This window comes from Elgaria multicarinata, chromosome 5, assembly GCF_023053635.1.
Source record: "Elgaria multicarinata webbii isolate HBS135686 ecotype San Diego chromosome 5, rElgMul1.1.pri, whole genome shotgun sequence".
Lineage (NCBI taxonomy): Eukaryota > Metazoa > Chordata > Lepidosauria > Squamata > Anguidae > Elgaria > Elgaria multicarinata.
In genome coordinates this window covers 133,453,308-133,480,896 of record NC_086175.1, presented here as the reverse complement: position 1 = coordinate 133,480,896, position 27,589 = coordinate 133,453,308, and the positions used below count along the sequence as shown (strand labels likewise).

Genomic DNA, 27,589 nt, shown 5'->3' with positions numbered 1-27,589 from the left:
CTGCCAGTCCAGGTCTGGGCCCGATTCAAAGTGCTGGTATTGACATTCAAAGCCCTAAACGGTTTGGGGCCAGGTTATTTGAAGGAATGCCTGCTCCCATATGTACCCGCCAGGACCTCAAGATCATCCACAGGGGCCCTTCTCCGTAAGCCTGTGCCAAAGGAAGTGAGGCAGGTGGCTACCAGGAGGAGGGCCTTCTCCGCTGTGGCACCCTGGTTGTGGAACGAGCTCCCCAGAGAGGTCCACCTGGCGCCTACACTGTACTCCTTTCGTCGCCAGCTGAAGACCTTTTTATTCTTTCAGTATTTTAACACTTAATTTTAACTTAAATTTAAATTTTACTGTTCTAACTCTGTATTTTAATCTTATATCAATTTTGCTGCATGGTTTTATCCACGTGAGGTACTGGTTCCTCTCTATTCGGCCCTGGTTAGGCCTCATCTAGAGTATTGCGTCCAGTTCTGGGCTCCACAATTCAAGAAGGATGCAGACAAGCTGGAGCGTGTTCAGAAGAGGGCAACCAGGATGATCAGAGGTCTAGAAACAAAGCCCTATGAAGAGAGACTGAAAGAACTGGGCATGTTTAGCCTGGAGAAGAGAAGATTGAGGGGAGACATGATAGCACTCTTCAAATACTTAAAAGGTTGTCACACAGAGGAGGGCCAGGATCTCTTCTTGATCCTCCCAGAGTGCAGGACACGGAATAACGGGCTCAAGTTAAAGGAAGCCAGATTCCGGCTGGACATCAGGAAAAACTTCCTGACTGTTAGAGCAGTGCGACAATGGAATCAGCTACCTAGGGAGTTTGTGGGCTCTCCCACACTAGAGGCATTCAAGAGGCAGCTGGACAACCATCTGTCAGGGATGCTTTAGGGTGGATTCCTGCATTGAGCAGGGGGTTGGACTCGATGGCCTTGTAGGCCCCTTCCAACTCTGCTATTCTATGATTCTATGATTCTATGATCCTGGTTGTGCTTTTGATACTACATTTTGTATTTGTGTTTTTAACTTCTTGGTTGTTTTATTATGGTTTTAATTTTTGTGAACCGCCCGGAGAGCTTTGGCTATTGGGCAGTATAAAAATGTAATGAATAAATAAATAAATATTGATTTCAACAACCTGTCTGAACACGGAGACATCACCAGGCATTGCCGGTACCCTTCCAAGCTTAGCTTAGCAACAATAAGGTCCAGAAACTTGCTTATTTTAAACATCGGAGCAGTGCTGCACTCCTGTGGAATTATACAGTCCCGCTTGTAGTGTAGGAATACAGGTAGCTGGCTTAGAGATGGTCAGGCTAGCTGCCTGTCTAACTCCTCTGATGGGGAGCAGCTCACGAAGTCCTGGGCCCAGCCTTGCTGCTGAGGATGAGTGAAGCAGAGGCGCCAAAGGTTGCCTGAAGGATCTTCTACATGAGAAGCTGCTAGGCGGCCACTTGTCTATGGAGCCGTGTCCTGCTGCCTCCTCTTTCTTACCTGTCTCCTCCTTTTGCCTTCTAGACATTCCGCCTCCGGAAGGGAAAACCCGCGAGTGCCTGATGTGCATTGTGCAAAGGGACGGATCCAAAACCATGCTCTGCGCCGAGAGCGAGGATGATGCCGTGTAAGTCATAGAATCATAGAATAGCAGAGTTGGAAGGGGCCTACAAGGCCATCAAGTCCAACCCCCTGCTGAATGCAGGAATCCACCCTAAAGCATCCCTGACAGATGGTTGTCCAGCTGCCTCTTGAAGGCCTCTAGTGTGGGAGAGCCCACAACCTCCCTACGTAACTGGTTCCATTGTCGTACTGCTCTAACAGTCAGGAAGTTTTTCCTGATGTCCAGCTGGAATCTGGCTTCCTGTAACTTGAGCCCGTTATTCCGTGTCCTGCACTCTGGGAGGATCGAGAAGAGATCCTGGCCCTCCTCTGTGTGACAACCTTTTAAGATTTGAAGAGTGCTCTCATGTCTCCCCTCCATCTCCTCTTCTCCAGGCTCAACATGCCCAGTTCTTTCAGCCTCTCTTCATAGGGCTTTGTTTCCAGTCGTTGCAGGGTTATGCTTCCTTCAGGCGAAGCGATGACCACAACCCAAAGCCCTGGCTGATGTATTACAGCGATCAGTACAGAGCATTATTAAGAATAACAAGGATCCCATTTTACAGATGGACAGTTGAGGTGACAAACTGCCCAAAACCACTAGAAGAGCAGGAGCATTTATTTATTTATTACATTTATATCCCGCCTTTTTTCCTCCAAGGAACCCAAGGCGGCGTAGATAATCCTCCTCCTCTCCATGTTATCCTCACAACAACAACCCTGTGAGGTAGGTTGGGCTGAGAGTCTGTGACTGGCCCAAAGTCACCCAGTTAGCTTCCATGGCTGAGTGGGGACTGGAACCCGGATCTCCCGACTCCCAGTCCGACACCTTAGCCACTACACCACACTGGCTCTTAAATGGTTCCAGTCCCTTTGCCCTTCCCTTGATGGCTTCTCCTGGGCCATGCCAGCTCAGGGTGGCTTGCCTTGGCTCCTGCTGAGACCTCCTGGGCCAGCCTCCCTGCTGACCCAGCATTCTCCAGATGTGTCGGACTACAACCCACAGCAGCACGGCATCCTGCTCCCATTCCCAGCTCCACCGTCTGTAAAATGAGAATAAAAATAACCGACCACCAAGAAATCGCTGTTAGGCCCTGACACATACACCCACGCAAAGTTTTATTTATTTTTTAACTGCTGTAAAAGACATTTTTATGATTAAACTAAGAACCCAGCTGTCTGGAAAGAAGGCAGAAGAAATGGAGGTGAACTGGAAAAGAGGATATAATATCAGCCTTCTCCGGAATGGCACCTTCCAGTTGTGGTGGTTGTGCTGACAGGGGATGATTGGAATTGTAGTCCAGCTCATCTGCTGGGTTACGGGTCACTCTTAGGGCGCAATCCTATGCATGTTTAGACAGAAAAAAAGTACTACAACTCCCAGCATGCTGGGAGTTCTAGGACTTTTCCATGCTGTAGAACTTGTAGGGAATTGTCGGACTTCTTTCTGTCTGAACGTGCCCAGGACTGTGCCCTTGCAGTGCCTCCCCACATATATTTGTATCTGTCTCGAATCTAGCTGGCCAAAGGTTCCACTCTGGTTCTTGTTATGTTGTTTACATTTTCTGCTGCTCCAACTTTACCCCTCAGGGAGGTCCTTTTGGAACCAAACCCATTTCCTGCAGGGATGTGGTAACTCTTGAAAAATTTCCAGCACCCTGTGTCAGGTTTGTATGTTTACAACACGGTGTTTGAGGATGTTTTCCCTAGCCTGAAATATTCCAGGGCTGGATCACTGCGATGAGGCATTCGCATGTGCAGCATCCCAGCGAGATATTGGGCAAAGAGTGGAGCGGTCAAAGTTGAAGTGCAGGGTCTCGTTGTGACAGTCCTCGCTTGCCGCGCCCCCAAGGAGGGGCCCCAAGAAAGCAGGCTGCTGTGCTCATCCGTATCAACAAACCAGACCTAGCCGTTTTCATGTCCACCAGGAGCAGATCTGGACGGGATTATTTTGTAATGATGCCTCTTGTTAGAAAGGCAATTAGCAGAGATAGAAAAAACAAACAAAAGGCAAAACAGGATGAGCGTTTACCAGTCCCACGTGTACGCAGGCTATCTTAGCATAACAAACTAAGACTACAATCAGTGAAGGAAAGAAAACAGTTTTACTCACAAGTATTCTTGCATATAAAATGCAGGTACAGCATAAAGTTTCAAAAGGATTTGTTCAGTCCTCTTTGTGTCCTATTACATTGGCAGGATCAGGAAAGCAAACATATGTGCTCCCAGCTAGGGTGGAAGATCAGAGAGAGAGAGAGGGAGAGAGAGAGGGCGAAGGAAGGAGAGGAGCAAAAGGGGAGACATCACAGGAAACCACACTGTAGGCTATAGAGATCCTAAATTTCTAAATTTCCATGAATTAACTAACTGCCACACTGACCCCTTCCTGTAACATGTAGGCGAGGTTGCAATATTCCCAACAAATCTTTGGTAAAGCCAATAGGCGGGCCCAGGTTGAGGAAGGCGGCTGTATACCCAGGACTAGGGTGACCATATTTTGGAAACCAAAAAGGAGGACAACATGGTCGCCATGTTAAAATAATTTTTAAAAAATAGTTTTAAAACCTCAAACTTTTTTTAAAAATCCTAAAACTCAATGGATGGACAGATCTGTTTCAAACTTGGCATAGCTAAAGTTCTTGTTAAGAGCAATTATGGTGCCAAGATTCATCTCTTTATCTTTAAAAATAACATTTTATTAAAAAAAAAATTAAATCCTCAAATTTTAAAAAATTCCTAAAAATCAATGAATGAACAGATCTGTTTCATATTTGGTACGGCTAAAGCTCTACCTAAAAGCTATCAAGGTGCCAACTTTCATCTCTAGCTTTAAAAATGACGATTTTAAAAATAATAATTTTAAAACCTCAATTTAAAAAAAATTCCTAAAAAATCAATGGATGAATGGATCTGTTTCAAATTTGGTGTGACTAAAGCCCTTCCTAAGAGCTACCATCGTGCCAAGTTTCATGTCTTTATCTTAAAAAATGACAGAGTTAGAAGTATTTTTGTTAATTCCCATTAGGGCTGCTCTTTGGAAAAATCCGGATTTCCCCTCCCCTCCCGGATTTGTCATCAAAAACCTGGACAAATCTGGGCAAACCCGGTCATATGGTCACCCTACCCAGGACCAAACATTACGCCCAGCGTGCTCAGTGGCGTCAATGGGTTGTGTGCAACTGGATTTGTGTGATCTCCCTCTGGGCTGTGGCCAAAGGTGACAGATCCTTTCTCTGCTGGCCAGGAAGAGCAACTTGGACAGATAATTAAAGATGACTTGAATGCGTCAAGCCGCGCTGAGGTCACAGTGGGGCTAACGCCCTCAGTTAAAGCAAGCCGGTTGCCGTGGTGCCTGTGAGTGGCCAGGTGATGCTCCCCCGTTGCAATCCTATTAGGGAAATCCCTTGTTAGGTGCTACATCCTCAGGATGTGGAAACGTCACAGCGAAAGGTGCTTACGTGCTTGTTGTGCGCAGGGTGGTGAAAATCTCCTCCTCCACTCCCCCCACCCCCCGCCCAGTCCTGCTTGGTGTCTGCTCTGGGAAAGAATCATAGAATAGCAGAGTTGGAAGGGGCCTACAAGGCCATCGAGTCCAACCCCCTGCTCAATGCAGGAATCCACCCTAAAGCCTCCCTGACAGGTGGTTGTCCAGCTGCCTCTTGAAGGCCTCTAGTGTGGGAGAGCCCACCACCTCCCTAGGTTACTGATTCCATTGTCACACTGCTCTAACAGTCAGGAAGTTTTTCCTGATGTCTAGCTGGGATCTGGCTTCCTTTAACTTGAGCCCGTTATTCTGTGTCCTGCACTCTGGGAGGATCGAGAAGAGATCCTGGCCCTCCCCTGGGTGACAACCTCTTAAGTATTTGAAGAGTGCTATCATGTCTCCCCTCAATCTTCTCTTCTCCAGGCTAAACAGGCCCAGTTCTTTCAGTCTCTCTTCATAGGGCTTTGTTTCCAGACCCCTGATCATCCTGGTTGCTCTCCTCTGAACACGCTCCAGCTTGTCTGCATCCTTCTTGAATTGTGGATTCCAGAACTGGACGCAATACTCTAGATGAGACCCAACAGGGCCGAATAGAGAGGAACCAGTACCTCATGCGATTTGGAAGCTATACTTCTATTAATGCAGCCCAAAATAACATTTGCCTTTCTTGCAGCCCGATTGCAGAAGAATGTGAGATGTTGCATTCTAGTTTTGACACATTCTCTCTAGTCCCCCAAATGTTTTTTCCTGGCTTTTGTGAAATGACGTACTCAGTTCCCTGTCATTTGTGAAACTCTGCAAGCGCACAAGTGAGTACAAGGAAGCTGAGGGCTGTTTAATGGTTGTCTATTCATTCATTCATTCCATTTCATTTCATTTCATTTCTATGCCGCCCAATACCCAAAGCTCTCTGGGCGGTTCATAAAAGTTAAAAGCAGAAGCCCAGCGTAAAATATAATATGAAAGCTTAAAACCACAATATAATACCGCAATGCAAAAGCACAACCAGAATAAAACCGAGCAGCAATGCAGAGATTTAAAATACGGATTTAAAATGAGGATTTAAAACAGCAAAGTTAAAAGACTGGAATGGTAAAATGGTAAAATACTGGGAAAATAACAAAGTCTTCACCTGGCACCGGAAAGAGTATAACGTAGGTGCCAGGCAGACTTCTCTAGGGAGCTTATTCCACACTTGGGGTGCCACAGCAGAGAAGGCCCTGCTCTTTGAAGGCGGACAGGGCCGGCATCTAGGGTAGGCTAGGGTTGGGCAGCTGCAGGGACCTACTGATAAGAATCCCCTGGACTTTCTGCTCTTCCAGCATTGTGGCCGGCTTCTCCTCCTGCCTCTCGCTCTGGCCCAGGCAACGGTGCTGGTGACAAGGAGGAGCCAGAGACGCCACTGTCTCCTTGTACCCTGGTTCTCTGCCTGTCCAGCCAGCAAGTGGAAGCAGAGGAGGAGGAGGAGCACGAGCAGTGGGTGGCCATGGCGATGAGAAGGCAGAGGGAAGGGCCCCATGGAAGGTGTCCTGCCCAAGGGCCCCCGAAACCAGGAGCTGGCAAAGAAAATGAGGGCGTTTGCAGGACACAAACAGGCTTCAATACCAATCTGGCATCTCGTCCCTCTCCTTGTGATCTTTCCCTGAACGCCCCCCACCCCATCCCTATGCTTTACGCTGCACCCAAGGGTGGCTCCTGGGACCACCGTGAGCCCCTCAGAAGACATCAGTTTGCAAGGAATCCATCAGCCACATCGCTCCCGTTTGAGTGGAAAGACACAGCGTGCACCAGCCTTCCCCGACCTGTATTAGACTTCAACTCCCATCATTCCCAGCCAGCATGGCCTATGTGAGCTCAGCTCCCCCCTCCGGGATTCGGAGGTTTTGCCAGGCGTTGCCCATCAACGCCTTTGGTGCTTGCTTCCTCCCTTCCTTAAGGAATAGGAACCCGCTTGCAAAAACAAATGCAAGCACATACTCCCAGGAGGCCAGAACCTGGTCTCCAATTCAGAATTCAGAGCTTGCCTGTTGCAATAACGAATAGGCTCAGGTTCTAGTTATAAGTCATAGAATCATAGAATAGCAGAGTTGGAAGGGGCCTACAAGGACATCAAGTCCAACCCACTGCTCAATGCAGGAATCCACCCTAAAGCCTCCCTGACAGATTTTATATTTATTTTATTTATTTATTTATTTATTTATTACATTTTTATACCGCCCAATAGCCGAAGCTCTCTGGGCAGTTCACAAAAATTAAAACCACAAAAACCATCCAACAGGTTAAAAACACAATTACGAAATACAGTATAAAAAGCGCAACCAGGATAAAGCGCTTAAAACAGGATAAAACAGCTGGACAACCAAGGTGGTTGTCCAGCTGCCTCTTGAAGGCCTCTAGTGTGGGAGAGCCCACAACCTCACCAGGCAACTGATTCCATTGTCATACTGCTCTAACAGTCAGGAAGCTTTTCCTGATGTCCAGCTGGAATCTGGCTTCCTTTAACTTGAGCCCGTTATTCCATGTCCTGCACTCTGGGAGGATCGAGAAGAGATCCTGGCCCTCCTCTGTGTGACAACCTTTTAAGTATTTTAAGAGTGCTCTCATGTCTCCCCTCAATCTTCTCTTCTCCAGGCTAAACCTGCCCAGTTCTTTCAGTCTCTCTTCGTAGGGCTTTGTTTCCAGACCCCAGGTCATCCTGGTTGCCCTCCTATGAACACGCTCCAGCTTGTCTGCGTCCATCTTGTATTGTGGAGCCCAGAACTGGATGCAATACTCTAGATGAGGCCTAACCAGGGCCGAATAGAGAGGAACTCTATTCCTCACGTGATTTGGAAGCTCTACTTCTGTTAATGCAGTCCAAAATAGCCTTTGCCTTTCTTGCAGCCATATCGCACTGTTGGCTCATGTTCAGCTTGTGATCTACAACAATTCCAAGATCCTTCTTGTTTGTAGTATTGCTGAGCCAAGTATCCCTCATCTTGTAACTGTGCCTTTGGTTTCTATTTCCTAAATGTAGAACTTGGCATTTATCCCTATTAAATTTCATCCTGTTGTTTTCAGCCCAGCACTTCAGCCTACTGATTATCTAGACCCATTCCAGTCTGGGTTCCGATCTGGTTACGGGACTGAATCCGCCTTGGTCGCCCTGATGGATGACCTTTATCAAGAGAGGGACAGGGAGAATGCAACCCTGTTAATCCTGCTCGATCTCTCGGCGGCTTTTGATACCATTGACCATGGTATCCTCCTGGATCGACTCCGTTGGATGGGCATCGGAGGCACTGTTTTACAGTGGTTCCGGTCCTACCGACGGGGTCGTTTTCAGAGAGTAGCATTGGGTGACCAGTCCTCGGCCTCTTGGCAATTGAGCTATGGAGTGCCGGAGGGCACCATCCTGTCCCCAATGTTATTTAACATCTATATGAAGCCATTGGGAGCAGTCATTAGGGGATTTGGAGCTAAATGCCACCAATACGCTGATGACACACAGCTCTGTCTCTCTGTGACAACTGAATCAGGTGAGGCTGTGCAAGTCCTGGACCAGTGCCTAGACTCAGTAATGGGCTGGATGAAGGCCAATAAACTGAGACTGAATCCTGGCAAGACGGAAGCCCTGTGGGTGAGTGGTTCCCGAGTCCGGGAAACAGGCTCATTGCCTGTTCTGGATGGGGTTGCACTGCCTCTGAAAGAACAGGTTCGTAGTTTGGGGGTACTCTTAGACCCATTTCTGTCGTTGGAGGCTCAAGTAGCCGCCACGGCTCGGAGTGCCTTTTACCATCTTCAGTTGGTTCGCCAACTACGGCCTCTCCTGGACAGGGATAGCTTGGCCACGGTGGTACAGGCATTGGTAACCTCAAGATTGGATTACTGCAACGCGCTCTATGTGGGGCTGCCCTTGAAGCTGCTCCGGAAGCTGGAGCTAGTGCAGAATGCTGCAGCTCGGCTGTTGACTGGAGCTTTCCAGCATGTAACTCCTCTGCTGAGGGAACTGCACTGGCTGCCTATTTGCTACCGGGCCAGGTTTAAGGTTCTGGTACTTGTGTACAAAGCCCTAAACAACTTGGGACCAGGATACCTGAGAGAGCGCCTTCTCCCTTACCAACCTTCCCGGTCACTGAGATCATCCGAGGGCCTGCTCCTGGTGGTTCCACCTAGATCCATCCTCCGATTGGAATCCACCAAGGGAAGAGCCTTCAGCGTGGTGGCCCCCCTCCTATGGAACTCCCTGCCTCTGGAGGTCAGGCAGGCGCCAACCTTGTACTCCTTTTGGTGCCTCCTGAAAACATCTTTATTCCAAGAAGCCTTTCCTTAACATGCAGCCTTGGATTTCTGTTTTTGCTTCTTTTTAAATTTTTGTTTTAACTGTTTTATTTTGGTTTTTTTTTTTTCCTTTTCATTTTACCTTGTACACCGCTCCGAAATTTTTCAATGGGGAGCCGTATATAAATATTCTAAATAAATAAATATCAAGATCACTTTGAAGTTTGTTTCTGTCTTCCCGGGTATTAGCTATCCCACCCAATTTTGTGTCATCTGCAAATTTGATCACCATTCCCTGTGTCGCTTGTCCTGTCATAACTGCCACAGGCTGCAGATGGAAGCGAGCTCACTTTGAAGGGCACGGGATCATTCCCACTCACCCAGGCGCCTCTCGCTCCCTGTCCGGAATCTGTGTACTCAGCAGCCTCCCAGGGGCCAACGCAGCCGGCCTTCCGGGTTCAGGGGCTGAGGCTTTGCCGTTTTCCCTGCGGGTGGGAGAGGGACCGAGGGCAAAGCCGTATCCCACTCCTGCATAACTCTGTGGGCCCGGCATTGCTGGGAGCTACAAAAGGTGGCTTGTTTTCTCCCACAGACGAACGAGCCAGGCAGGCAGCAAAAAATGAGCTGTTCCATCCAGTAAACCACATCAGCCTTCCCCAACCCAGCTGGCTTGGACTACAATTCCCTTCATCCTTATTCTCCCCACCCAACACCATCCAGCTGTGTTGGACTACAAATCCCTTCATTCTCAGCCACAGCATAGCCTGCGGCTGTGATGGGAGTTACAGCACAGCGCCAGGTTGGTAAAGGCTGGTCTAGGTGACCTCCTGGATCCCATCCAGCTACAACATGCTGTGATTCCGTCAAATGGAATGATGGGTCTGCCAATTCTCCGACTCCCCCCTCCTGCCCTGTCTTTCATTTTCTAAAGGCCCCCATGCGTATTGCTCATTGACACCATCAAAAAACAATGACATCTTTCTGTGTAGTAAGCAATAATAATAATAATAATAATAATAATAATAATAATAATAATATCTATTTCTCACTCGTGGCAGGTTTTTTTAGATAGACATGACAGGCTCCGCAAAGTCATGCTGTCTTTTACAGATCTGGGAATTTCTTGACAATTTAGCATTTTTTAATTATGACTGCATTCTGGATGTTGGTGTGGATGTATTTCGATAGGCCCAGTTTCTGAAGGTTTTCTGTATAGTTTTTTGAGGTGATGCCAGTGACTGTCAGAATAATTGTGACCTTTTCCTGTTACCATAGTTCTCTGACTTCCATGGCAGTGGTGTATATTTTTCTCTCTTTTCCTCTTCCTTTTCTATAATATTTTTGTCGTTAGGTATTGCTATGTCGATGAGGTACGTGTGTTTTTCTTTTTTGTCTATGACTGTTATGTCTGGTCAGTTGCAAGGTATTGTGTTGTCCATATGGAAGAGGAGGATTATCTCTCTTTTCTTGCTCATGGTGGTTTTTCTAGATGGACATGATGGGCTTTGCCAAGTCATGCTGTCTTTAACACATTCAGGAATTTCTTGACAATTGAGCATGTTTTAAGTATTACTGCTTTCTGGATGTTGGTGTGGATGTATTTTGGTAGGCCCAATCTCTGAAGGTTTTCTATATAGTTTTTTGATGTGATGCCGGTGACTGATGTGACTGTCAGAATAATTGTGACCTTTTCCTGTTGCCATAGTTCTTTGATTCCCATGGCCAGTGGTGTATACTTTTTCTCTTTTCTTGATGTGGTATTGTTATTTAGGGTGATCATATGAAAAGGAGGACAGGGCTCCAGTGTCTTTAACAGTTGTGTTGAAAAGGGAATTTCAGCAGGTGTCATTTGTATATATGGAGAACCTGGTGAAATTCCCTCTTCATCACACCAGTTAAAGCTGCAGGAGCTATACTAGAGTGACCAGATTTAAAAGAGGGCAGAGCACCTGCAGATTTAACTTTTGTGATGAAGAGGGAATTTCACCAGGTTCTCCATATATACAAACGACACCTGCTGAAATTCCCTTTTCTATGCAACTGTTAAAGATACAGGAGCCCAGTCCTCCTTTTCAAATGGTCACCCTATTATATTATTATAATTATTTCTACTACTGCTATTCTTACTTGAAAGTGAGCATGCCCCGCTGGTCCCAGGGCTTATTGACAAATTGCTCGCTCACATAGACGCATTGACACATATGCATGTGAATGGATCACCACAGATCTAACATTGCAGACGGAACCTTCACTTTACCTGTTGTCAGGGGCGTCGTCAAGGGTAGGCCTGGTTGGGCATGGGCCGAGGGGCCACACTCTCTAGCCGGGGCCCACTGACAAAAGTGTCCTGGACCTGCTCCTCCTTGTCCTCACTGCAGCCTGCTTGTTCACCCGCCTCTTGCTCTGACCCAGACAACGGGCCCAGGAGAGAAGGAGAAGCAACTGGTGACCATGCTGCTGGGCAGGTAGACTCACTCAGGGAGGGCCCCCATGGAGGGGGCCTTGGCCAAGAGCTCTATGAAACCTGGAGTTGGCCCTGCCTGCTGTCAACTCCAAATCAATGCTTTTCCGCAAATGCAGTTGACACAGTCTTGTGCTGCTCCTCAAGGATGGAGAACGAAGGGCCAGTCAGCTACGCGTGTCTGAGTCAACGCTAAGAGACCACGGTGGGACATGCAGAGAAGCAGCCCCCAAAATATGTAAGGGCCGTTCGTTTAAAGCAGCCGAGAGGGGATCAGTGCACACGGCAGACCCCTGGGGAGCCACCTCCACTCGCTATAGGGCAGGGCAGATAGGAGCTTCGGGAACAGGAGCAGGGTGATGCCTTTGCATTGGTGATGAGGGCAACTCTAGCCCCTCTCAGTTACTTTTTCTCCCGGCTTTCTGACACATGTGGCGCAGAGTGGTAAGCGGCAGTTACTGCAGCCGAAACTCTCCCCACGGCCTGAGTTCGATCCCGGCTCGGGTCGACTCAGCCTTCCATCCTCCCGAGGTTGGTAAAATGAGTACCCAGCTAGCTGGGGGAAAGGTAACCATGACTGGGGAAGGCAATGGCAAACCACCCCGCTATAAAGTCTGCCAAGAAAACGTCAGCGAAAGCAGGCGTCCGTCTAGGAGTCAGCAACGACTCAAGTGCTTGCACGAGAGGTTCCTTTCCTTTCCTTTTCTTCTGACGCTGGAACCACACTGCTGCCAACAGTTTCAGATAAGATCTCTGCAGTGACAACTCCATTATTTATTTATTAATTAATTACATTTCTATACCACCCAATAGCCAGAGCTCTCTGGGCGGTCCATTCATTAAAGGAACCCAACCCTTTACTTGTCAGACGCGTTGGCCGGTGTCCTTTCTCGTGCCTGCTTCAAAGATTCAGAAAAAGATAGTGAAAGATTTAGGAGGCTACAGAGGATCCTGAGATTCTGGGCTCCACGCTTCAAGAAGGATGCAAATAAGCTGGAGCGTGTTCAGAGGAGGGCAGCAAGGATGATCAGGGGTCTGGAAACAAAGCCCTATGAAGAGAGACTGAAAGAACTGGGCATGTTTAGCCTGGAGAAGAGAAGATTGAGGGGAGACATGATAGCACTCTTCAAATCCTTCAAAGGTTGTCACACAGAGGAGGGCCAGGATCTCTTCTTGATCCTCCCAGAGTGCAGGACACAGAATAACGGGCTCAAGTGACAGGAAGCCAGATTCTGGCTGGACATCAGGAAAAACTTCCTGACTGTTAGAGCAGTACGACAATGGAATCAGTTACCTAGGGAGGTTGTGGGCTCTCCCACACTGGAGGCCTTCAAGAGGCAGCTGGACAACCATCTGTCAGGTATGCTTTAAGGTAGATTCCTGCAATGAGCAGAGGATTGGACTCTGTGGCCTTGTAGGCCCCTTCCAACTCTACTGTTCTATGATTTCAGTATATTCCGTCCACCTTGCACCCCAAACGGAGTGCATTTTATTCCAGATGTGTGATGTTCTGGACTCTGTTAGATACGAACTATGGCCTTTGGGATTATATTTGTATGCCAAGAGAGTGCGTCTGGTATGCGTTAAGAAGGAAGGGCTGTGGCTGAGTGGCAGAACTCCCCACCTTGCATGCAGAAGGTCCCCAGCGGCATCTCCAGGTAGGGCTGGAAAGGCGTCTGCTTGAAGCCCTGAACAGAGAACTGCTGCCAGTCAGTGTTGACAGTATTGGGCTAGATGGACCGATGGTCTAACTCCATATAAGGCAGATCCCTCCTGTGTTCCTATAAATTGTGCCTGGAACTAGACCAGCAACCTGTTCTGCCGCTGGAGCACAGGCCAGAGTTCTTCTCGGATCCCCATTAGGAACCCAGAGGCTGCATTTGTAGTTTCCGAGAAGTCTTTGAATTTGCAGCATGTTACAATAGTTCAGTCTAGAGTTCGCCTTCCCAAACCTGGAGCCCTCCAGATGGTTTGGATTACAAGTCCCAGTATCCTTGACCATTAGTCATGCTGGCTGCAGCTGATGGGAGTTGAAGCCCGATGTGTTGAGAGGGCGTGAGGTTGGGCACGGTTATCAATCCTTGGGTAATCCCTGACCATCGTGCAGCCATTCCATCTTTTTCTCCTTTGTGGGTTTTTTGTGGAAAGAAGAAAGGGCAGAAGACGTGGTGGGAAAGTACAGGAGGGTGAGAAGAGGAAGATGACACTGTCTGGAACACACACACTGTTTAAGAAGAGTAAGAAAATCCAGGGTCAAACCCAAGAGTAGAACTGCTGGTGGGACCCACGTCTTTCCGCACGAATTAGTGAGAGAGGGCCTCTGGGAGCAAGAGGGACTTTAGCAAACACCTGTCTCTGTTGGCACCATTTGCTTACCTGCTGCTACCCTGGTTTTGTTCACAGAGCTTGGAAGATGGCGATTCTGGAGGCAAAAATGACTCAGGTGAGCCTTGCTTGCTTGCGTAGTGCAGATCTCACTGTCACCCCCCCCACCCCCCACCCCCGCTGACCCTGGAAATGCTCCTTACGGGCTGCAATGCTGCTCTCCTGCGATTCTCCAGGCTTCCAGTCCTCTCTGTGGTCAAGAAGAGTCAGAGGGCAATGCACAATTTCTCAAGTTTCAAGGAGAGTTCGGTTGAACAACATCGCGGGATTTGTATTCAGGAGATGCAAAACCAGGCTTTTCTGGAGCAAGTTTAAATGTTTGAGCATTGGGGGTGGGAAGGAAGGACTTTTCTGACTAGACCCCGGGGTTTACTATTCACTACTCAGTGACTTGAGAGGAAAATAGCAGCCCTGGTCCAATTATGCTTGTAGGAATAACACAAAGTCTTCTGTTTGGCTGCACCGAAGGAAAGGTAAGATGGAAGGAGAGGAGCCTTTGCCAGTAGCTCCTTCCTGCTCGATTTGGAAGGAAGGTAGGTGGATAACCAACCTGCACCAGGGCAGACAGAAGGTCAGTCTCCGGGCGTTTTGGACTTCTATTCCCAGAAGCCTCTGCCAGCACAGCCAATGGACAGGAATGCTGGGAGCTGAATTCCCAAACATCTGGAGATCTACTTTCTGCCCACCCCAATCTATATTGTAGGAGTGTGTGTCTGTGTGCATAGGGTGACCCTATGAGAAGGAGGACAGGGTTCCTGTATCTTCAACAGTTGCATAGAAAAGGGAATTTCAGCAGGTGTCATTTGTATGCGTGCAGAACGTCACTTGTATGCGTGCAGCACGTGGTGAAATTCCCTCTTAAAGCTGCAGGAGCCCTGCCCTCTTTTGTATCTGATCGTTTTATATAGCTCCTGCAGCTTTAACGGTTGTGATGAAGAGGGAACTTCACCAGGTGCTGCGTACATACAAATGACACCTGCTGAAATTCCCTTTCCTATGCAACTGTTAAAGATACAGGAGCCCTGCCCTCCTTTCCATATGGTCATCCTATGCAGGAGCCCTGCCCTCTTGACCAGGTACAAAAGAGGGCAGGGCTCCTGCAGCTTCAACTGTTGTGATGAAGAGGGGATTCCACCATGTGCTGCATACATATAAATGACACCTGCTGAAATTCCCTTCTCTATGCAACTGTTAAAGATACAGAAGCCCTGTCCTCCTTTCCATATGGTCATCCTATGCAGGAGCCCTGCCCTCTTGACCAGGTACAAAAGAGGGCAGGGCTCCTGCAGCTTCAACTGTTGTGATGAAGAGGGGATTCCACATGGTGTAGCGTGCATAGAAATGACACCTGCTGAAATTCCCTTTTCTATGCAACTGTTAAAGATACAGCAGCCCTGTCCTCCTTTCCATAGGGTCACCCAATACAAACCATCCGATACAAAGGAAAAAGTCCCACCAATTAGCAAATGCATATGATTGAATACTGCCATTTTCATTTTGTTTTCCGAAATGTGCATTTTGGGAGGAACCATTAAAGAAGCAACAGTGGCTCAGGGGGCAAAGAAGCCGGGCCGTAGCCCAGCGTCAGAACACTGGCTTTCCATGCTGAGGGCCCCAGGCCCAACGGTTGTGGAGCCAGGCCTGGCTGGGATGCAGCACTGGCACTTTTTCATCAGCAGGAACAATGATGTCATTTCCCACATGATCCTGTTCCCTCTGACCTTAGCTGGGATCCTCACAGTTGCCAGTGGCCCTGCTGGTTGGGGAACATGGGAGTTGCAATCCCACACATCTGAAGGGCTTGGGAAAGGCAACCTTAAAGAATAACACAGTTACGATGGTATAAACTTCGGTGGTCTAGACACGTCAGACAGACCCCATTCACAGGGTGGCGAAATGAGGAGAGACTGAAAGAACTGGGCCTGTTTAGCCTGGGGAAGAGAAGGCTGAGGGAAGACATGATAGCACTCTTCAAATACTTAAAAGGTTGTCACACAGAGGAAGGCCGGGATCTCTTCTCGATCCTCCCAGAGTGCAGGACACGGAATAATGGGCTCAAGTTAAAGGAAGCCGGATTCCGGCTGGACATCAGGAAAAACTTCCTGACTGTTAGAGCAGTACGACAATGGAATCAGTTACTTAGGGAGGTGGTGGGCTCTCCCACACTAGAGGCCTTCAAGAGGCAGCTGGACAACCATCTGTCAGGGATGCTTGCACTGAGCAGGGGGTTGGACTCGATGGCCTTAGAGGCCCCTTCCAACTCTACTGTTCTATGATTCTATGTAATTGAGACTGACAACTCCTCAATGTGAACCAAACATTGCATGACCTGAGCTGCGAAGAGGGCATTTGAGTGAGATGCTGACCGTGCCATTCATGAAGCCTGGAGGGCAGGAGTGGAGGGGCTGGTATTTGTGCATCAAGGGCCAGGCCCTCCGAGACACTGTCTTGACCAAAGCCCTGCAGACTCATTTCCCACACTGCTGCTGCTACCAGCAGCTCTATTTTTAACTGAGCCGCTTTTCAATTTCCGGGCCTGGCGAGTTACAGATCAATAAGTGCAATCAGGCTGCCCATCGATCTTTCGCTCTCGTGTCGCTGGAGCGCTTCAGGCCCTCTCAATAGAGACAAAAGACCCGAGAGTTCTGAAGTCAAAGACGGCCTACCTTGGCTCAGGATGGGGAATTCAGCCGGCCCCTATTTTCAGCTCTTTTTCCCGTCAAGAGAGTGCGGCTTCTCTTACCTTCAGGCTCCATCAGGTTCATCCCTTCTCTCTGGCTTATCTCCCCCGCGTTGGACAGCTGTGCTTGCATTTGCTATGAGGGTTTCTCCCCCAGCCCCCATGACAAACTCAGGTTCTTAGAATCATAGATTCATAGAATAGGAGAGTTGGAAGGGGCCTATAAGGCCATCCAGTCCAACCCCCTGTTCAATGCAGGGATTGCACTTCTTTGCTAACAGCAGCTGCACTGATTTGTCAACATTCCAGGATTGAACTCCGGGTTTCAGTCCGAACCAGCCAGAACTCTTAAAGGAGCTGGTGGCTCCCATGTCAGTGGGGTGATGAATCCGTTCCGGGTTTCAGTCCGAACCAGTCAGAATTCTTAAAGGAGATGGTGGCTCCCATGTCAGTGAGGTGATGAATCCGTTCCGGGTTTCAGTCCGAACCAGCCAGAACTCTTAAAGGAGCTGGTGGCTCCCATGTCAGTGGGGCGATGAATCCGCTCCGGGTTTCAGTCCGAACCAGCCAGAACTCTTAAAGGAGCTGGTGGCTCCCATGTCAGTGGGGCGGTGAATCCGCTCCGGGTTTCAGTCCGAACCAGCCAGTACTCTTAAAGGAGCTGGTGGCTCCCATGTCAGTGGGGCGGTGGATCCGCTCCGGGTTTCAGTCCGAACCAGCCAGAACTCTTAAAGGAGCTGGTGGCTCCCATGTCAGTGGGGCGGTGAATCCATTCTGGGTTTCAGTCCGAACCAGCCAGAACTCTTAAAGGAGCTGGTGGCTCCCATGTCAGTGGGGCGGTGAATCCGTTCCGGGTTTCAGTCCGAACCAGCCAGAACTCTTAAAGGAGCTGGTGGCTCCCATGTCAGTGGGGCGGTGAATCCATTCTGGGTTTCAGTCCGAACCAGCCAGAACTCTTAAAGGAGCTGGTGGCTCCCATGTCAGTGGGGCGGTGAATCCATTCCGGGTTTCAGTCCGAACCAGCCAGAACTCTTAAAGGAGCTGGTGGCTCCCATGTCAGTGGGGCGGTGAATCCGCTCCTGGTTTCAGTCCGAACCAGCCAGAACTCTTAAAGGAGCTGGTGGCTCCCATGTCAGTGGGGCGGTGAATCCGCTCCGGGTTTCAGTCCGAACCAGCCAGAACTCTTAAAGGAGCTGGTGGCTCCCATGTCAGTGGGGCAGTGGATCCACTCCGGGTTTCAGTCCGAACCAGCCAGAACTCTTAAAGGAGCTGGTGGCTCCCATGTCAGTGGGGCGGTGAATCCGCTCCGGGTTTCAGTCCGAACCAGCCAGAATTCTTAAAGGAGCTGGTGGCTCCCATGTCAGTGGGGCGGTGGATCCGCTCCGGGTTTCAGTCCGAACCAGCCAGAACTCTTAAAGGAGCTGGTGGCTCCCATGTCAGTGTGGCGGTGGATCCGCTCCGGGTTTCAGTCTGAACCAGCCAGAACTCTTAAAGGAGCTCTCCAAGGTGCTTCCACACCTTGGAGAGCTCCTTTAGAGTTCTGACTGGTTCAGACTGAAACCCGGAACAGATTCACCACCCCATGGGAGCCACCAGCCTCCACTATATCTACTTGCACCTGCAATACAACGCTGCAGTATAATATTCTCACCTCCTGATAGGAATGCTGCTGTTCACCAGCGGGCCATTTCCTTCTGCACCCTCTCCCTGTTTTCTGGTTTGTTTGTTTTTCTTTTCCAAGTAACACTCAACTTTCTGTGGCTACTACGCATGGGACGTTCTGGGGTGAGATTTTTTTAAAAAAGAGACATTTGCGCAATTGCGCAGGCACGATCCTGAGCGAAGGAATGATTTTGTTAAAAGAAAAAAGAAAAGACTCGGTACTGGAAGATGCCGAGCGCCGTCCCAAAGATGGTGAAAATGCTCTCTCCTTCACCCCTGTTGCCCACAGACTCCCCACACATAGCTCCGTGCACGTTTCCTGAGCCCCACTACTTGTGGGAAACAGGGAAAACCCCGGGAGGGAGGGCCACACCGTCCGCGGAGCCTGGGATGGTCCCAAGACGGCAGAAAAAAACAGGACAAAAACCGTCCCAGCTATTCCGGGAGAACTGATTGCTTGTCCCCAGTTCACCCAGGATCAGCTGTGTGTCATCTGGACGCGCAGGGACGGCCTTGTGACCACCCTGGGATAAATGTCAGTGTAGACATGCCGGCAGAACAGTGCTTCCATGTTGATCAGAACAGGAAGGCTGGTTTGTACAGGTGGATGAAGATTATTATTATTATTATTATTATTATTATTATTATTATTATTATTTATTTGTTACCCGCCTCTCCCTCCAGATCAAGGCAGGGCACAACACAAATGCAGCATCATACAATTAATTAAAACATTTAAAACTAATACATTATTAAAAAGCACCACATTATTAAAAAGGCATCTTAAAATTCAGCCGGGTAGGCCTGCCGGAAGAGATCAGTCTTTATGGCTTTCTTAAATTCCGGAAGACTGTTAAGTTGACGAATCTCTCCCGGCAAGCCATTCCACAAAATGGGAGCAGCAGAAGAAAAGGTCCTCTGGGTAATAGCTGTCAGCCTTGTTTTTGTTGGCTGGAGTAAGTTCTCCCCAGAGGACCTGAGTGTGCGGAGCGGATTGTACGGGAAAAGGCGATCCCGCAGGTAGCCTGGACCCAAACCATGTAGGGCTTTCAAGGTGATAACCAACACTTTATACTTCGCCCGGAAACTAATTGGCAGCCAGTGAAGAGATTTTAAGACTGGTGTGATGTGGTCACCCCTAGGTGTACCGGTGACCAGCCTGGCTGCCATATTTTGAACTAGTTGAAGTTTCCGGACTATGCACAAAGGTAGCCCTGTGTAGAGCGCATTGCAGAAGTCGAGCTTCGAAGTTACCAGCGCGTGCATGACCGTCTTTAGGTCTTCCGACTCTAGGAAGGGGCGCAGCTGGCGTATCAGGTCAAGGTGAACAGAGCAAGCAAACCGTCCACACCCAACGGCCTCTTTGCAAGAGTGGCTGGCAAGATCCAGGCAGTGTCCCCGGTCCTGGGGCGGATCTACACTACAGCTTTAAAGCGCTTTATAACAGTTTTGACAACTGTTGGAGCCCAGGACACACCGCATATACAGTTTTCAAAACGTTTTCAAAGTGCTTTAAAGTGCTTTAAAAGCAATAGTGTAGATCCCCCCCCGGTCTCTCCACACCTGGCCTTTGGAGGCATTCCTGCTACCTCCGGACATGGAGGTTCTGTTTAGCTCCGCACTGTTCCCTCCACAGGCCTCAACATCCTCCTGTCCCCCTCGGGTCCTTCCCCTTCAAGATTAACAACAAGATTGCAGAGGTGGGGACCGAAGAGGAGCGTTTACGGTATAGAACAGCCAAATGGTTCCCCTCCAGATGTGTTGTACTACAGCTCCCATAATTGCCCTGATGGCTGGGGATTATGGGGAGTTGAAATCCAAACACATCTTGGGGGGGGGGGCGCCCAGTTTCAGGAGGCTGGTACAGAACTCGATTTTGCCTCCAGTCTGCCAAGAAAAAGGCTTCAATTAAAAATTCCCTTGGTTGGATTCTGCCACCGAGATTCACTTCCAAATAATCCCTCTGCCCGGATTGGGGCTGGGGCTGGAGGCCGGAGTAGGCCTCCTACTCTGTGTTTCACCGCTGACAATTTCCTTGCTTCCCCTGACGGCTGCGCCAATCATCACCCCATGCGGCGGGTGGGGAAGCATTGATCGGTGCGCACGCCTCTTGCTTCCTGCGGTTACTGGCAAATGGAGTGTATTGTCCCTCTCTTGGTGGTTATTGGATTTCTGGAAGGTCGCATCATGCTTGTTTACCGTGGCACATCCTGCTTCCGCCGGAGAAAGCACCATCTCCTCCTGCTGCTCCCAAGGGCGTGTGCTCGCCTGCACAATTGTCTTCACAGGCAGTCGTAATCTGTGGCAAGGTGAAAGAGGGGGCAGATTGGGGGGGGCGTTAAAGAGACGCAAATGAATATCCCACAAAATTGGGTGGGATAGCTAACACCCTGGAAGACAGAAGCAAACTTCAAAGGGACCTTGATAGGCTGGAGTGCTGGGCTGAAAACAACAGGATGAAATTTAATAGGGATAAATGCCAAGTTCTACATCTAGGAAATAGAAACCAAAGGCACAGTTACAAGATGGGGGATACTGGGCTCAGCAGTACTACAAACGAGAAGGATCTTGGAATTGTTGTAAATCGCAAGCTGAATATGAGCCAACAGTGCGATACGGCTGCAAGAAAGGCAAATGCTATTTTGGGCTGCATTAATAGAAGTATAGCTTCCAAATCACGTGAGGTACTGGTTCCTCTCTATTCGGCCCTGGTTAGGCCTCACCTAGAGTATTGCGTCCAGTTCTGGGCTCCACAATTCAAGAAGGACGCAGACAAGCTGGAGCGTGTTCAGAGGAGGAGAGCAACCAGGATGATCAGGGGTCTGGAAACAAAGCCCTGTGAAGAGAGACTGAAAGAACTGGGCAGGTTTAGCCTGGAGAAGAGAAGATGGAGGGGAGACATGAGAGCACTCTTCAAATACTTAAAGGATTGTCACACAGAGGAGGGCCAGGATCTCTTCTCGATCCTCCCAGAGTGCAGGACACGGAATAACAGGCTCAAGTTAAAGGAAGCCAGATTCCAGCTGCACATCAGGAAAAACTTCCTGACTGTTAGAGCAGTACGACAATGGAACCAGTTACCTAGGGAAGTGGTGGGCTCTCCCACACTAGAGGCCTTCAAGAGGCAGCTGGACAACCATTTGACAGGGATGCTTTAGGGGGATTCCTGCCTTGAGCAGGGGGTTGGACTCAATGGCCTTGTAGGCCCCTTCCATTCTATGATTCTGTGAAGAGCTGCTGGGGACAATGGCAGTGAGAAGGCAGCCTCACCGGGGGAGGGGCCCCATGGAGGGGGTCTTGTCCACGGGCCCTCCAAAACCTCATGCCTGCCAAGTGTTGTGGCCAGATCCCTGCTGTGACCGTGGACCATGTGGTGGGGATCTCAGAATGTCAGTACCACTCAGGCCAGGGCTGGCGCCAAGGTTAGGCACGGCTGGGCACGAGCCGAGGGGCCACATCCCAGCAGGGGCCCATTGACAAGAGCGCCCCCTGGAGTGGATCCACCTCTTCATCATGGCAGCCAGCTGGTCCCCCTGCCTCTCGCTCTGGTCCAGGCTGCTGGCTGCCTGCCTGTCAACCAAGCAAGGAGGAGCAAGGCGGAGGAGGAGGCGGAGGAGCAAGACAAGGGCAGCTGGGGGCCATGGCGGTGCAAAGGAAGGTCCACTGAGGGAGGGGGCATGGAGGGCGCCTTGCCTTGCCCACGGGCCCTAAAAAGCCTGGAGACTGCAGTGACCTTGGCTGCCGCTCTTCTTGTGTGTGTGATGGTGAGAGAAAGAGGGTTCAGCAGAACCGTCTGCTCCTATTCAGCCTTCGGTTGTCACATTTTGCCAATTAAGAGCTAAATTGCATCACCGGATGAGGTGGGGGTGGAGGGTGGGGGGGAGCTGGCCACCCTTGAGCACAGAAGAGACATAGCCGCTCTCGTTGACCCAGCCCGTCTTGGATTTTGGCAAACGGAGGCTGCGGTGACAGGGTGACCCTATGGAAAGGAGGACAGGGCTCCTGTATCTTTAAGAGTTGTATAGAAAAGGGAATTTCAGCAGGTGTCATTTTCATGCATGCAGCACCTGGTGAAATCTCCTCTTTATCGCAACCGTTCAAGGTGCAGGAACCCTGCCCTCTTGACCAGATAGCCGTCCTCCTTTTCATATGGTCACCCTAAGCGGTGAGCCAAAGGCTCCAACCCTGCCCTCAAGACCACTTTACATCGGGGTGGGCAATTTCTGGAGGTCGGGGTGGCACTTTGCCCCCCCCCCGAACCCACCAGATTCCACACCTTTCACCGAATTTGCCGCCTAAATCATACCACCAAAACCATCTTCTTCCCCTGCAAAACCATCATGATATTTGCTCCTTCCTCTTCACACGGTGGTTCCAGCAACAGGATTGCAGAGAACTCAGGGAGGGGAACGTGGTCCGTGGGCTGCGTGTGCCCACCCCTACTTTACGTGGATGGTTCCCCTACAACGTCCTTTCGTCATTCTGTCAAAGCTCACGGCCAGGGTAGCAATGCGACTGCTCTGCCTTATTCCCATGCATGCTGGCGTGTGATGTGGAAGACAGCATGGTGTAGCGGTTAGAACATTGGACAGGCCCAGGCTTCTCTACTACAGCCAGAACTGGGTGCATGAATCTGTGATCCTGCCGTTACACGACGCACGTGCGTGGGGCTTCTGTCTCTGGCAGCCATCAGCCAGGCTGCCTTGTATGGCGAGCATCTTTGTCAGAGGGCCGGGGACGCTGGGCTTTGTGAGCCATCCCTTCCCTACGCATATGCCACTCGCCTTGGCTTCAGGTGCCCCCACCCCGGACTCCTCGTGTCCCAAGGATGTGTGGCACGAGCAGTGGCCATGGGGAGCTCTGGTGGCTGGCCCTGGATGTGGCCGGGCGTGATGAGGGCTGCCTGCAGAGAGCATAATGGAGCATGCATAGAATCATAGAATCATAGAATAGCAGAGCTGGAAGGGACCTACAAGGCCATCGAGTCCAACCCCCTGCTCAATGCAGGAATCCACCCTAAAGCATCCCTGACAGAGGGTTGTCCAGCTGCCACTTGAAGACCTCTTGAATGCCCCTTGAAGGCAATTCGAGGGTTTCCAGCAGGAGGAAAACCAAGGAGGGTCCATTTGTTTACTTTTGTGTTTACTATTTTCTGTGGCCTCATCTGCACCAAGCAGGATATAGCACCATGAAGGAGGTATATGAGAGACAGGAGCCACACCACTGCTTTATAGCAGTATTGAAGTGCACTGACAACTGTTGGGGCCCGTTGACACAGACCATACACCTCTTTCATACCACTACATCCTGCTTGGTGTGGCTGCTGCTTTTTATATACTGCTTTCATCGTGCAATATCCTGCTTGGTGTAGATGAGGTCCGTATTGTCCTCCGACCACATTTCCAGGGTAGTTGACCATCACAGAACGCGAAGCCAAGAAATGTCCGTGGGTGGTTCTGGAAGAGGCCCGTTTGGTGCGACGGCTCTGCTTCATTCACAGAATTTTATCGGGAGGTCCGGACGTCATCGTCATCCATTTCTAACTCTCCTGTGTTTCCTACCACTTAGAATCATAGAATAGCAGAGTTGGAAGGGGCCTACAAGGACATCAAGTCCAACCCCCTGCTCAATGCAGGAATCCACCCTAAAGCCTCCCTGACAGATGGTTGTCCAGCTGCCTCTTGAAGGCCTCTAGTGTGGGAGAGCCCACAACCTCCCTAGGTCACTGATCCCATTGTCATACTGCTCTAACACTCAGGAAGTTTTTCCTGATGTCCAGCTGGAATCTGGCTTCCTTTAACGTGAGCCCGTTATTCCGTGTCCTGCACTCTGGGAGGATCGAGAAGAGATCCTGGCCCTCCTCTGTGTGACAACCTTTTAAGTATTTGAAGAGTGCTCTCATGTCTCCCCTCAATCTTCTCTTCTCCAGGCTAAACATGCCCAGTTCTTTCAGTCTTTCTTCATAGGGCTTTGTTTCCAGACCCCTGATCATCCTGGTTGCCCTCTTCTGAATACGCTCCAGCTTGTCTGCGTCCTTCTTGAAGTGTGGAGCCCAGAACTGGACGCAATACTCTAGATGAGGCCTAACCAGGGCCAAATAGAGAGGAACCAGTACCTCACGTGATTTGGAAGCTATACTTCTATTAATGCAGCCCAAAATAGCATTTGCCTTTCTTGCAGCCATATCACACTGTTGGCTCATATTCAGCTTCTTCCATCTCTTTTCTTAACACGGAAAACTCATGGGGAAGAGGTCAGCATAGCTGCACTGTGTCTTCGGATGGGTAGCTCTAGCTGCCCTCCACGTGGAAACACCATATCGTAAAATACAAAATAATGAATCGTAGCATTAAACCCAGCAACAGCTCAATACAGGACGATAAAAAAGCCTTCTCCTTTAACTGAAAAAAGATCACCTTGTGGGTGTCTATACAAGCAAAACAAAAGGAGGAAAGCGACCATGTCAAACTAAAGAAGGGAGAAACAGGTCCTCAGGATGTAAAAGGATTTATTTATACACGTTTCAGCCTGTGTCCTTTCATAGGCCTTCTTCAAGGGGCTTCCTTGTGAGAAGTTCTCTGCAGATTTCCCAGCCAGAGAAACCGCAGCCCCAGCGGTCATTCGGCTTGTCAACCCCCCACCCCTGCTGAGGCAGGATCTACACTACTGCGTTAAAACAGTTTATAACAGTAGTGACAACTGTTGGGGCCAAGAACACACGCCATAGACAGTTTTCAAACCGTTTTAAAAGTGTCGTATCCTGCTTGGTGTGGATCTGGCCTGAGTTGACGGCTGCGTCATATAAACAACGCAGCGCCACTGCGCAGCCACGACAAGGGAAATAGGGCATGTAGACACTGCCAGGCAAGCCTCTGCATTGCGAGGGGATTCTGGCCACAGGACACCACCACTGAGAAGGCTCTGTTGCTGGCTGCCACCTGCCTCGTGTCAGGAGGAAAGGGCATCCAGAGGAGAGCTTCCTCAATACATTGGCAGGTGGATGTGGGAATTACTCCCAGGTCCAAGGTTCATAGAAACATACAATAGTAGAGCTGGAAGGGGCCTACAAGTCCATCGAGTCCAACCCCCTGCTCAATGCAGGAATCCATCTTAAAGCATCCCTGACAGATGGCTGTCCAGGCGCCTCTTGAAGGCCTCTAGGGTGGGAGAGGCCACCACCTCCCTAGATAACTGGTTCCATTGTCGTACTGCTCTAACAGTCAGGAAGTTTTTCCTGATGTCCAGCCGTATTCTAGCTTCCTGTAACTTGAGCCCGTTATTCTGTGTCCTGCACTCTGGGAGGATCGAGAAGAGATCCTGGCCCTCCTCTGGGTGACAACCTTTTAAGTATTTGAAGAGTGCTATAATGTCTCCCCTCCATCTTCTCTTCTCCATGCTAAACATGGCCAGCTGTTTCTGTCTCTCTTCATAGGACTTTGTTTCCAGACTCCTGATCATCCTGGTGCCCTGAACTGGACACAATACTAAAGATGAGGCCTAACCAGGGCCGATCAGAGAGGAACCAGTACCTCACGCGATTTGGAAGCTATAATTTTAAGGAATTTCGGATTCATAGCAAGGGTAAATCACATATAGTGGCGCTGAGTAGTGAGCATTCCGCCAACAAAGTAGAATCATTGAATAGTAGAGTTGGAGGGGGCCTCTAAGGCCATCAAGTCCAACCCCCTGTTCAATGCAGGGATCCACCTCAAAGTCTCCCTGACAGATGGTCGTCCGGCTGCCTCCTGAAGGCCTCCAGTGTGGGAGAGCCCACAACCTCCCTAGGTAACTGGTTCCATTGTCGTACTGCTCTAACAGTGAGGGAGTTTTTCCTGATGTCCAGCTGGGACCTGGCTTCCTGTCTTGCATTCCATGTCCTGCACTCTGGGAGGATTGCCTAGGGTTTAAGGTCTTGCTGCTAATATTTAGCCGTGCCCGTTCTTGTCTTTTCCAGGTTCACTTGTATGACCCTTATGACGACTATTACCAGACGGTGCCCCTCGACTCCCACCAGGCGATGTACGTCAGCTCTGATTACTACGGCAACCAGTACGGAGGTAGGTGCTCTTTGACTGTGAAACAGACATGTGTGTTCGCACGACAGGGGTGATGCGGGCCGGTCACCTTGACTGTGAGCCTCCCAGCAGGTATCTGCTTACTCTGTCCTGTGCAGCCCCTCAGATACTTCATGTCCTTTGAAGAAGGTTGCTGCTACCATGCTTGATCCAGCTAAAGTTCCACTCATCCAGTATTATGTTTCCAAGAACTGTTAAGCAGATGCACAGAACAAAGAAAATTCTAAAGGTGGGAAAGGTCCAGAAAACGACAACCCAAATGATCAAGGGGTTGCAGGAACTCTTCAAAGACTTAAAAGGTTGTCACACAGAGGAGGGCCAGGATCTCTTCTCGATCCTCCCAGAGTGCAGGACACAGAATAACGGGCTCAAGTTACAGGAAGCCAGATTCCAGCTGGACATCAGGAAAAACTTCCTGACTGTTAGAGCAGTACGACAGTGGAATCAGTTACCTAGGGAGGTGGTGGGCTCTCCCACAGTAGAGGCCTTCAAGAGGCAGCTGGACAACCATCTGTCAGGAATGCTTTAGGGTGGATTCCTGCATTGAGCAGGGGGTTGGACTCAATGGCCTTGTAGGCCCCTTGCAACTCTACTGTTCTATGATTCTATGATCAAGGGGCTGCAGGAACTCCCCCATGAGAAAAGGTTACAATGTCTGAGGCTGTTTAGCTTAGAAAAAGGGGTGAGTAAGCGGAGACATCATAGTAGGGTACGAAAGTACGCATGGTGTGGAGGAAGTGGACAGGGAGACCTTTTTCTCCCTCGTAATCCTAGAAACCAATGGAGTCATTCCATGATGCTAACTGATGGGAGATTCCGGACAGGTAAAAGGAAGGAATTCGTCACACAGTGCAGAGTTAAATGCCAGAATTCGCTTCTGCAAGACAGAGGGATGGCCAACGACTTGGATGGCTTTGAAAAGGGATTGGGCAGCTCCATGGAGGACAAAGCTACCAATGGCTAGTGGTCCTAATGGCTAAGTGCTACCTCCAGTGGGAAAGGCC

At 49.7% G+C, this 27,589-nt stretch overlaps 1 protein-coding gene across 3 annotated transcripts in view; it reads left to right on the top strand.

The window, feature by feature from the left end:
* PLEKHB1 (pleckstrin homology domain containing B1) overlaps positions 1–27,589 on the top strand; it is a 50,785-nt gene that overhangs the window by 17,583 nt on the left and 5,613 nt on the right. For all 3 annotated transcript variants that reach the window (XM_063127879.1, XM_063127880.1, XM_063127878.1), the window contains 3 exons: positions 1,501–1,603; positions 14,187–14,226; positions 26,465–26,567. In XM_063127879.1, coding sequence (XP_062983949.1) covers positions 1,501–1,603; positions 14,187–14,226; positions 26,465–26,567 — 246 coding nt within the window. The remainder of the gene's footprint in view (positions 1–1,500; positions 1,604–14,186; positions 14,227–26,464; positions 26,568–27,589) is intronic.